The 12,195-nt window shown below is 43.7% G+C and overlaps 2 protein-coding genes across 2 annotated transcripts; both read right to left on the bottom strand.

Annotated features, from left to right (window-relative positions):
• Window positions 1-4,719: 4,719 nt before the first annotated feature.
• On the bottom strand, window positions 4,720-5,977 carry LOC124861229 (X-linked retinitis pigmentosa GTPase regulator-interacting protein 1-like). The gene is made up of 3 exons (XM_047354766.1): window positions 5,856-5,977; window positions 5,526-5,762; window positions 4,720-5,378 (listed from the first exon to the last, which is right to left on the bottom strand). The coding sequence occupies exons 1-3, from the start codon at window positions 5,922-5,924 to the stop codon at window positions 4,869-4,871; spliced, it is 816 nt and encodes a 271-aa protein (XP_047210722.1). The 5' UTR covers window positions 5,925-5,977; the 3' UTR covers window positions 4,720-4,868.
• Window positions 5,978-6,106: 129 nt separating this feature from the next.
• LOC124861216 lies at window positions 6,107-9,368 on the bottom strand. The gene is made up of 8 exons (XM_047354745.1): window positions 8,508-9,368; window positions 8,280-8,418; window positions 8,112-8,189; window positions 7,772-7,994; window positions 7,252-7,727; window positions 6,802-7,033; window positions 6,542-6,716; window positions 6,107-6,440 (listed from the first exon to the last, which is right to left on the bottom strand). Exons 1-8 carry the CDS (start codon window positions 8,966-8,968, stop codon window positions 6,107-6,109), a joined length of 2,118 nt encoding a protein of 705 aa, XP_047210701.1. The 5' UTR covers window positions 8,969-9,368.
• Between the last annotated feature and the right edge of the window lie 2,827 nt (window positions 9,369-12,195).

The raw sequence follows: 12,195 nt of genomic DNA, 5'->3' as shown, positions 1-12,195 counted from the left end.
AAAGAATAATAATTGAAAACATAAAAATAAAAGAATAATAATTGATGAAAACAGTGAAACATAATAAAAGAATTTAAAAATCTGCCCTGTTTATGTCATCATTATACTTTTTCTCATTTCACTTAAGCAACAACTTCTTTTGATTTTCTGCTGTAAGGTCATTTTATGAAATACAATGTATGAGTACACTCAGGCTTTTGATGTGATTTATTTACAACATGTCATCATAATCGTCCCCTTCATTTTTGTGCATTTCCACCTGGTTCAGTGTTGCATATGCCACCCTGACTGACTGAGTTACTATTCTTTGTACCATGCATTTGCAACATGGGATAATACATATTGACAGGAGACACAGAAGGCCCATGCATGCTATTACTGCAACTAAGAGAACCTTAAACACATTTATCCATCCCCCTGTGAGCATCCAATCTAACCAAGAAGAGTTAGGATCTGGGAGGTCATGTGTCATGACATTTTGCAGATTCTGTAGGTTGTTTAATGCTCCCGTTATGTTTGCAGAGTGTATATTATCTGGGATATATGTGCAACAGGTGTTATTCAATAGAACACAAACGCCCCCCGTTGATGCTGTTAGAATATCCAAAGCCATGCGGTTCTGAATTATCATGGCTCGCATAGCGCTCATTTCTGTGTTTTGACCCTCTTCTACTATTATGGAGTTATTTAGAAACAATCCAAATCGATAACTTAAAGTTTCCACGCGCAGCATTAATTTGCCCACACCTAACCAGGGTAAGAGAGATAATAATGTTTTATCATCTTTAGACCAAAGTTTAAATTCATCTGGGACATTTGTTCCCCAAATGGGGTCATGTGGTTTAACATCTATTTCCCTTTTTGATCTCCTATGTGGTATAACTATAGTCTGCTTACTAAGTACCACAGTGTGATCTGATGTAAAAACTGGGGCACATACACCATACCAGCTGGGTGGAAGTACATAATAAGCGTTATTATCACATAATCATGCCACCCCTTCTATCCAGTATGTGCCGTTTCCGGGATTATTCCTGTAAGTGTAGAAGTAGTTACATTTCGTAGTATTCCCTACAAAATAAGTATGATTCCCTGTAATATTTTGTCTTATGCAGTGTCGATGGTTCCCGGGGTCTGTTACATATGCTTTGAATGGTTCTGATTTCCCTGTAATGTTGAGAGGTTGCCATTGTTTTCTGTCGCAAGTGCAGTTTTCTGGGTCACAACTATAATTTAATCTCTGGTTACTGAAAGATTGGTCTGGCATAAGAAAGAACTTTTTATTTGTATATCCTATCAGGCCCATTGATATGGCGCAACTTGTCTCGGTGAGGTTCATAGCTTTGACATATATGGTGGGACCTTGGGAATGCACGGGCATTATAGAACACACATAACAATCAGTTTTATTTTGAGTTTTAGCTGTGTCATACACATAACGATACCAGTAATTTTACAGAAATGGGTGTGTGTCCTGTCCTTCCGTCAGTGGTCTGAGATGGGTCCCGTCTGATGTCCATCTCTTCTGGTTCGGTATCACCTCCTGTGGATCCTGCTTTAGATAGAGAAAGAGTCCTGCTACCAGAATTAAACTCAGGCTTATCAGTCCTGTCCACATGTTACAGAGAGCCATTTTATAATTGGGCGCAGATCAGCTGTTTTCTTCACCGGTTTGAGACGCTGGGCCATATGGGTCCTCCAACTCCTTTGAACCCGGACTTCCTCTGCTACCCCGTCGGTTGGTTTGGCTCCTGTAACGGCAAAACTGGCTTACAGTGGCTTTTATGGATCCAGGAAGGCCTCTCTGCTATTTTCAGAGCTGTGGGCGTTGTCAGGAGTACTTGAAACGGCCCTTTCCACCAAGGAGTGCTCCAATTCTTCCGGTGGAGTGTCTTAATCAGGACCAGGTCTCCAGGCCTCATTCTGTGGGATAGGAGCAGAGATTATCGGCAGACCACTGGACATTTGTTCTTCTTTTGTCTGCAACATTTTATTCATCCACTCAGCTAATGAAGTTTCCTGTTGTGCTTTCTCTATTTCATTCATGTCAGAGGGCAGAGAAAACGGTCTGCCATGTACTATTTCTTTGAGAATACGAATTTACATCAGCGACTTGGTGTCACGTGATCTCAGACTCAGAATATAGTGGGTGGAGTTATACAATGATGTACAGTAGGTGGCAAATGGAGTAAAACCAGTTTGATTTGGAGTTATTCTCATCCATAATTAACCAGGGATAGGAATCCGGGCCATGGCCTCCCTGTTTCTTCCATTGTTTTCCTTAATCTTTAACTGAAACCCTAATGCATTAGAACTTAGTTCTATTAATTTATTTACAAAATGAGTTCCATTATCTGACCTTATAATCTGTGGGATACCATATGTGGGGAAGAAATGTGTCACTAGGTTCATCTATTACAACTAGGCAATATTTCTTCCCCCGTGTTTGCAACAAATTATGCATGATCTGCAAAAATTATTTGCATAGTCAGAAAAATTTATAGTGTAGCATTAATGCTTTACCAGATGTGACATATTCCCCCCTTTGACACGTGGGTCTTCCCAATGTGTCACTGTAGCCGCTGTGTTGTATACATTTTTGGGAGGATTGGTTTATCTTCTATCTGATAGATGTCATCTTTTTTCTGTGCTCCTCTCTTTAGCCAGGCCTTTATTTCTGTCTTGGTTGCTGACTGTTGGGCGTCTTTCAGCACGTCTGTGTCTATAAATAGCAGATCTGACATTTTCTCTTTAATAGGTTGAAATGAGTTAGTTCTGTCCCTGATGATGTTTTAAAACCTCTATTTTGCCAAATCTTAGCATGGTGATGTACTGATCCGAAAACGTATTGGCTGTCTGTGTATATAGTAAGTATTTGTCCCTCATGTAATTCACATGCTCTTACTACAGCATATAATTCTACTGTTTGGGCTGAGCATGTATTGGGTAGAGATTTAGCTTCTATTATCCTATCGATGGTTGTTACTGCATAACCAACTCTATTCTTTCCATATTCATCTTTAGATGCTGAGCCATCTACAAACACAACACATGAATCTAGTTTTTAGCCTAAAAAATCTAAACTCTTTTGGGCCAACATCCTGCGGACACCATTTTCGCAGTGCATTCCGGTGTGGGTCTCTACTATGAAATTACTGTGTCAAATCACCCCTATTTGCTATGTGGGAGTTAATTGGATGTCTCAGATTTGCCAGCAACTATGGTGTTAGGAACAAAGCACCCAACAGCCTCCTGAGCAAAATTTGATCCTGAGGCAACTGAATTGTTTCTGCTGGAGGTCTGGTTTCTTAATATGTCGATCTGGGGAGCGGGAGACCTTGTTCTGACTTGGTCCCGGCTCCGCAGCACGTACGGGAAGGGAGCGACGGCCCGGACCGTTGGCCTACATTTCAATGGGAAATTGTGTTTCTGAAAATGAATGGGAACTTATACCCAAATGTCCCGACTTCAGCACGTTCTACTTTCATAACCGTGAGTTCCACCATCATGAAAAGTGCATAAAAATTGATGAAAACTTCCACTTTCTCACTGGTCTTGAGCACGCCTTTCAACACCTCTTCTAATCCAAACTCCTCTTAGAAGCCAGGTAGAAGCGAGGGGTTAAAAGAATATGATTCGGCACGTCGTACAAGGAAACCTGTCCAAAAATCAAACTGATCGGTCCATGGAAAGTGTTTGATTTTTTCAAAAAGCAATCGCTCAATTCAGGTCACAAGTGTCACTGTCCAAAATGGGACACTTGGCATACATTCTCATTGGGGAAAGTGTAAGTCAAAAGTCAATGGAGCATTAGGAACCATGGGTGGACTTTTGCCTGACACCTTCCATAATGTTAATGTATGCCAAATGTCCCAAAACTCATGTTGAGAGTATGTTGTTTTCAACACGTGTTGCACAGTTGGTTGAGATTTGGTTAATTTCATCAAATGCCCACAATTAGTGTTTTGGGACACTTGGCACACATTAACCTTAGGGAAAGTTGAATTTAAAAGTCAATAGGGCAGAATGGGCCAAATCATCAAGAAAGGATCAAATGCCCTGTTCTGTTTTTTTTTTTTTTTTTTCTAACACCATTATGTGTATGACACAAAAAGATAGCTGAGAAGGTGTAGTTTTATTTTTTATTGAAACATGACCATAAAATACAACTGTTGTAACAACACACAAAAATGAACAAGATATTAAAACTATATGAATATATAAAAACTATTTACAATGTGCAATATCTGCGTAATCAAAAATCACCTTAAAATACAACTGTTAAAAGAACACACACAAATCAACAAGATATTAAAACTATCATGAATTGCTTAGATAGTTGAAGTAGAACAAAACCAGAGGATGAAACAGACTCAGCACACAGGATAAGACGGTAAATGAGGTTTATTTCTACTGTAGACTTTGTTTAAGGAATCTTGAGCTGGAGTTGTCCAGAAGCCAGAGGAGGAGGAGGTAAACCCAGGAATCCAAGGAGAGAGAGAGAGTACTGGTGATGAGAATATTTACAGTGCAGTCCTTAGGAGGGAGTATTACCAGATGTTGGCAGACAGACAGACAGGAGTCCACATAACTGAGGTTATGTTCCAGCAAAGGTATGTATCAGCAGCTACCTTAAGAAGCCCATGAGCTCATTAGGAGAATGCGTTGCAGCTGCAGACAATGAGTTGCCAGAACCAACCAGAAGGGGAGGAGCAGAGATCCTACAAAAACTCTATAAATATATATAAAAAATATATATATATATATTTACAAAGTGCAATATCGCTACTATTAAAACAAGGGATTGTTCCTCCTTTTCTCAGCTCTCAAAAGAGTTCTTCTTGCCCGAGAGGTGGCCTTGTAGAATGTCAGAGAAAATCCCTTACCTTCAGATCCTCCTCTTGCTGCTCCTCCTCCTGCTGCTGCTGATCCTCCTCATCCTCCTCCTGCTGGTCCTTCTCCCCCTGCTCCTGCTCATCATCCTCGTCATCCTCTTCCTCCTTGCCATCACCTCCTCGCTTCTTGGCCAGCCGCCTCTTGGCACGATTGATTTCTTCCATCTCTTCCTCCAGCGCAGAGGATCCACTTTCCTGATACGGAACCTCCGCCTTCTCCTCACTGCTGGTGGATTCCGAGACGGAAACATGCCTCTTGCGTTTGTCGGACGTCGGCCTGGCGGGCACCCTGGGTTCAGGGAGTGAGGTCGAAGACGGCCCAGGAGCAGAGGCACCGTGTGTGTCTTCCTCAAATAGCCGCCTAACCTCAAGCGACTGCTCCATGTTGAGGTGACTAACATAAAATTTGTCAGCAGTGGCCGTGTCGTGGAACATCACGGCGGACAGCCTGCTCCGAATTTCCGGACAGTGGAAGTTATTGGCCTGAGGGAAAAAGGGATGAGAGAGGGACAAAGAAGCACACATAACGTAATTATTTTTACATTATTCTGAATATTTCAAGGAACGATTCTACTCTGCACCTTGTCTGCAAGTCAGAGCAAGAAGATATAATGGTGCAGTGCAACTCACATGTGTGGCAACTGCAGTAAATGTCGGCCTTCCTGGAAGCCCCATTTCTGTCCACACCAGCTGCAGGTACTTCACCATGTTCTTGGCCGGTGTTTTTGAGCCACTGATGAAGACCAGGTTCGATTTTGGATTGAGCTGTGCCTGCAGCTCAATCCACCTTTCCAGCCAACTGAACTCTGTGGAGTCCAGATAAATCTGGGCATAGCCAAAGGCCTTGTTGGTCTTGGGCCCGGCAATCTGCAAGAAAAACAATGACAATTAATCAGTAGTGAAACATCATACACAATAAATAAAACGAGTGTATTTTTCATCTGGCACCATATTACTCACATTGATTACACAACCCGAAGCATCCGGGCCCGAGTTCTTCCTCGCCTCGTTGACCTCTTGGATGGTCATGTTGGTGAGAACACCAGTCCTGTGACCATAGATGGAGTTCACAAAGGCGCTGAAGTAGCCATAGAACCTGTAGCGCAGCTGCAGGCTCAGGTCATCTTTCATCTTGTCTGAGGGACAGAGAATGTGTTTTTTGCAAGAACATTAGAAAAACCTATTGTCCATCCATCAATGGTTTGAACCTGCTAACTATTTAAGGGTAAAAAAAATGACTGATTCTCACCCAGAAGCTGTGGGATTTTTTCCCTCGCCTGCTGCCTGTAGGCGGCAAGGACCTCCTGGGAGATGGCCCGCTTCTCTTTGGCTGACTTCACACTGATCTGATGAAGGGTTACCTTCGCTTGCATGTGCCTCATGCAGGAGCGCACCATGCGAATGGAACCAATCACTTGTGACTTGGACATACGGCTACGTTGGGGTGGAGTATCTTTGAAATACTGAAGGAACTGATAAACATTCCTCAAGTAAAACATAACCGTTGTTATTTTCTTCCCAGCCTTCAGAAGTTGTGCGGTCCAGCTGAAAAAACAAAACAAACACACACAAAAAAACATATAAATGAGTTTATCTCTGCTTTTGTTGCAAGTGTGTAAAATGCTGAATAGCAAAGAGCTCCTTACTTTTGGATCTTCAGCGTATCACTCAAGAACAGCCAGCTGTTCACCTCTGAGTTCCCCAGGGCCATGTAATTTAAAAATGCCCTCACCCTGGACACCCAGGAGAAGGAATTTTCAATTTGTTTTTTGGAGGGGCAAGCTCCCTCCAAAAAACGTTGATATACCCCAATGTACTGCTCTGTTGAGAGATGTTTGTGTGTATTAAACTTGACAAGCACAGAAATATATTTTATTGTGAACATTTGATATACCTAATTAATTACCGATAGATTTGGGGAAAGTCAAAAATCTGTTGGGCAGGTCCGCCTGGGAGGAAGACTGAGCCCCTGCAGCCTTGGTGGTAGCTCGGGACATGGCATGGGAGGAAGACTGAGCCCCTGCAGACTTAGATGAAGCTGGGGACACTGCCTGGGATGTTAATGATAAACCTGAGGATGAGGGCCCAGCGTCCCCCTCCTCCTCATCCTCTGATACCCCAGCAACATCTGAGGCAGACTAGAAACACATAATCACAGATAATCGTTTTGCATTCAAAATATTATGTCATGTTGTTCAGAGCTCTTTTAATGTTAAATGTCATCTTCTCTTTAGCTGAAAGGAAGGAGAAAACCTTCATAGTTAGCAGAAATCAAAGCTTGAAAACCTCATTCTGCATGTCATAAATCTTCATAGTGTGTTTCACCTAAAATAAAAAATAATAATAATATTCTCACCAAGCCCTTCCCCTTTAATACCCTCCTGAGGCGCTTGTGGAGAGCTTTGGAGCTGGACCGAAGCTTGGCCAGCTCGTTTTTGAGAACCTCGTTCTCCAATGCTAAAGAGCGGCAGCCGCCACAGTCGAAGCTGGGGGCTGCGTAAGGGGACCCGACATCAGCCCCTTCCTCATCCTCGCTCCCCAGATCAAGGGCAGAAGCCATTGGAGGAACCGGGTTCGTTGCCCTCAGCTCCATGAGCAGCTGCTTTGTCTTCTTCTCTTTCGCCACATCAATGTAGGTTGTCCTTATTGTGTCCGTCAGCTCTGGATGGCCTGTACGCAGGTGTTTGTCACACCTGCCCTTATTGTAGGTGCAGCCGGACACAGGACATGGTATATTCCTAATATTTACTCTTCCAGAGGCCTGCTTAAGCAAGATTTCCCTCTCCTGCAGGTTCGTCACCCTATGGGAGCGCTTGAGGTGGTGGGACATTGCTACATATGTACGTTTGCACATGGGGCAGAAACCCCTGACTCACCCATAGATTCTGGCAGGATTATGCGCCTCATCAAGTTGCCCTTTCCTGTTCCAGCTGACCAAGAGAAGGATGCTGGGCCCGCAGTCTCTTTTTCCTCCTCTGCTCCTATCGCATGAGTTGGCAACACAATCTGCTCTTTCGCTCCAGGGATCTGGATCACCTCCTTCGGGGTGGGGAGGTTGGATGGTGCAGCTGAGGTGGTGGTCTCCTGCTCTTCAGTGACCTGAGAGAGAGAGAGACAAAGAGGTGTACTTTAAAATGTATTCACTGTGGATCTCTCATCCACTCACAGAATGGTCCACCTCTCCAGAAACCAGTGCCTCAACGATGACGTTCTCACCTGTGTTTCTCCACCGGACTGCGGCTCCAATTGGCAGCTGGTGGATGCCTCCTCCACCTCAGTCCTCTTTCTCTTAACCTGTCACACACAAACACACGTACTACGTCAGTTACATGACCCTTCCCCCCCACTCAGAAAACCCCCCCTCAAATAACAAGCCAAGCCTACCTTTTGAGCAGTGGGAGCGTGCTGCCTCCTAAGACTGGCCACAAATCTTTTTAAAGTGGTTATCGTCTGCTGCTGCTGCTCCAACCTAGACTCCAGGTCCACCCTGATCTTTGCCATGGTGTCCAGCTCAGATTTGTAGCTGATATGAAAATCACAATCACTTTAAGCTGCATTTCTCTATTATTTCCTCTCTTGAAGATGAATTAATAATGATAATTAATTGATGACCTTTTCAAATGTTCTGCGCAGGCAGCACTGCAGCACACCGGGTCTCGAGTGGAACTAGGCTGCTGCTGCTCCACCACCTGTCCAGCCGGCGCGTACAGGTCTTCCAGCTCCCTCTTGTCAAAGTCTGAGACCATGGCTGGAGTGCTCATTGACGCGCGCAGCTCCCCCAGCAGGAGCCTTGCCTGGACCGTCCTGGCACGGGCCAGCATCTCCTCTTTGTGGGTGTCAGACAGCTCACTGTGTGTGTTTGTAATGTGTCTATCCAGGTGGTGGCCAGGGTTGTACTTACAGCCCAGCACAGGACATGGGCAGGAACGAATATTGATATGTCCTGTTGCCCACTTCACCAAGATGGACCTCTCTTTTAAATTTGCGCATCTGTGAGCCGCCTTGAAGTGCCGGGCAATGTTCAAGTATGTGCAGTTGCACATGGGGCACTTGACCTCCCTCTTCTCAGACATGGTCTAAACAGAACAAAATAGAAAACAAAACGGGGGGACAGTGTATGTGAGTCACAAAGCATTTCTAACAAATAAAACGTTGCATCAAGGCAACTTTACACAGCAAACAGACGTCAATTCATTGTAATCAGACAGATTCAGAGTCTTAAACAACAATCAGTGTGTAGTCATTCGCTCGCAGCACTTCGACGATTTTAAGCAAAAACAACTGAAAAACAGCAAATTAGAATGTACTTACATCCACTGGAAACGATAGCAAACGTGTTGTTTTAAAAGCTCGTTCAAAATCTGCTCTTCTTGCAGGCACACGCAAACAACTGTTTGGTCAGTCACGGTTCGAATGCTCTCTAAAATGGCGACTCCACGAAATGTTTCCTGAAAATACAAGCCCCGACCCCAATGAGCCCCGCGAACTTAGATGCGTAGTTTGTGCAGAAAGTAGATCCCATTCAATTAAAAATAAAAACTCCATGAAACGGCTCAGAAACATAACGGCAGGCTTTTAAAAGTTTAAAAAAGCATAAAGTGTGGTTAAAAGTGCGTGATTTATGGTGGATCAATGAGTTGTTAATTACTTGAGAAGCTCTAGATGCACAGCGTTTAAAGCGGGTGAAATTAACCAAATCTCAACCAACTGTGCAACATGCTCTCCTTCCGCCTGGGAGGAAGACTGAGACCCTGCAGGCTTAGATGAAGCTGGGGACACTGCCTGGGATGTTAATGTTAAACCTGAGGATGAGGGCCCAGCGTCCTCCTCCTCCTCCTCCTCTGATACCCCAGCAACATCTGAGGCAGACTAGAAACACATAATCACAGATAATCGTTTTGCATTCAAAATATTATGTCATGTTGTTCAGAGCTCTTTTAATGTTAAATGTCATCTTCTCTTTAGCTGAAAGGAAGGAGAAAACCTTCATAGTTAGCAGAAATCAAAGCTTGAAAACCTCATTCTGCATGTCATAAATCTTCATAGTGTGTTTCACCTAAAATAAAATAAAAATAATAATATTCTCACCAAGCCCTTCCCCTTTAATACCCGCCTGAGGCGCTTGTGGAGAGCCTTGTAGCTGGACCGAAGCTTGGCCAGCTCGTTTTTGAGAACCTCGTTCTCCAATGCTAAAGAGCGGCAGCCGCCACAGTCGAAGCTGGGGGCTGCGTGAGGGGATCCGACATCAGCCCCTTCCTCATCCTCGCTCCCCAGATCAAGGGCAGAAGCCATTGGAGGAACCGGGTTCGTTGCCCTCAGCTCCATGAGCAGCCGCTTTGTCTTCTCTTTCGCCACATCAATGTAGGTTGTCCTTATTGTGTCCGTCAGCTCTGGATGGCCTGTACGCAGGTGTTTGTCACACCTGCCCTTATTGTAGGTGCAGCCGGACACAGGACATGGTATATTCCTAATATTTACTCTTCCAGAGGCCTGCTTGAGCAAGATTTCCCTCTCCTGCAGGTTCGTCACCCTATGGGAGCGCTTGAGGTGGTGGGACATTGCTACATATGTACGTTTGAACATGAGGCACAAACCAGATGATTTTGTCAGGGTCATGTTGAACTGTTTGGAGAGAAGCAAATGAGGAATAGTAAAGCTCATAAATGTCAGTGATAACTCAAATCATGCAGTCTACACTGATTAAATTCATGAAAGCATTTAAAGGTATGATAAAATTCAAGCACAGCTACTATAACATGGTATTAAAACATTACAATGACACCAAACCTTTATTTAAATGTCAAATTCCTCACAATTTCGCACTGTGGTTACTAAAGTAGCATTAATCTGCCTATGTTTGTCACGCTTGCATAGGTAAACTATAATTACTTTATTTCTTAAGTGTCTAAATGTTTATAAACCTTTTTCAGCTCCCTTTAAATGTTCATAAACCTGTTTTAATTAATTTCATTTAAACAGTATTAATGATAAAAAAAACTTCGTGTCAAGGCAACTTTACACAGCAAAAACGTCTATTCAATCCATTTAGGCAAGATAGTAGCTCAGAGTTATTCACTCGCAGCACTTCGACGGTTTTAGGCAAAACAACAACTGAAAAACAGCAGATTAGCATGTACTTGCATCCACAGGACGCAGTAAAAAGGTTTCTGTTTTGGCAGCTCTTCTAAAAAGTCTTCCCTTTGCACGTACATGCTAGACTTGTTTAATGTTGTAGTCACGGTCCAAATGCTGTGAAATGGCGACTGCACGAAATTTAAAGGTCCTCTCAGTTTCTAAAAATAGAACTGGCAAAAAAACCTCGCCCCCAAGGGGCTGGCGCACTACTACGCGTAGAAAGTAGATCTGATTGCATTAAAAAAGTTCCATGAAACGGCTCAGAAACATAACTGCAGGCTTTTAAAAGCTTAAAAAAGCCTAAAGTGCGTTAAATATGTGTGAATTATGTTGGATCAATAAGATATTCATTATGTGAGCAGTTCTACATGCGCAGCGTTTAAAAGGGAATGGGGGAGACGTGTAAACAGCGCAGATTGCACTAATAAACGTAGGGCAAAAGTCCCAGCTCACTCCCTAACCTTGTCCCGGGCCGTTTGCCAGACGACTACGTCTGAGAAACTGCCGGCCGTTTGGGTTACATTTGCCTCCGGGCTGTTTGGGAACATTCGGGCCATTTGGGATACGCTCCTTGCTCCCTCTGGTGGCGGTTTTCGGTAGTGGGCCACACCTCGAAAACTTTGAAATTTGGCCGCACGGAGCCCGAAGGTCTTTACGGGGAGCAGGAAAAAAAAATGGGAAGTCTGCTGTTTGGGTTCCCTAGCGCGTCAATCGGACGTAGGGCAAAGGGACGGGAGTTCCCTAGGGGGCTTTAATGATGCAGTCCGTTGCTGGGTATTTATATTTTTCCTCATATTGACTTTATTATTTTACTGGTACCTCTGGAAACCAGTCAATATAAATCAAAATATAACAACACCTGCTATTAGTCATACTAAACGAGTAGCGCTAAACTGAGGAGGGCAAGATAACCCAACTATGTGTACTGAACTTAATTCTTATACCTATGGCATTCAAGTGTGCGTGAAATCTAATACCATAGCTGTGGTGCGGATCCCACTCATTAGCTTGACCAAACGAGGAAGGAAAGGACAGGATTATGGTACTTAACTAATGACAGAAGAGACACCTCATGGTCCACGATGGTAGCTGATAAAGGAAACAATTGGACCCCAAATTGGGGGACCACTGACTATGCTAGTCATCAAAAGAAGTTCAGACTCCA

Source organism: Girardinichthys multiradiatus, chromosome 24 (genome assembly GCF_021462225.1).
Source record: "Girardinichthys multiradiatus isolate DD_20200921_A chromosome 24, DD_fGirMul_XY1, whole genome shotgun sequence".
Classification (NCBI taxonomy): domain Eukaryota; kingdom Metazoa; phylum Chordata; class Actinopteri; order Cyprinodontiformes; family Goodeidae; genus Girardinichthys; species Girardinichthys multiradiatus.
Note: the sequence above shows the minus strand (reverse complement) of the source record. Positions and strands in the feature narration are given on the sequence as shown.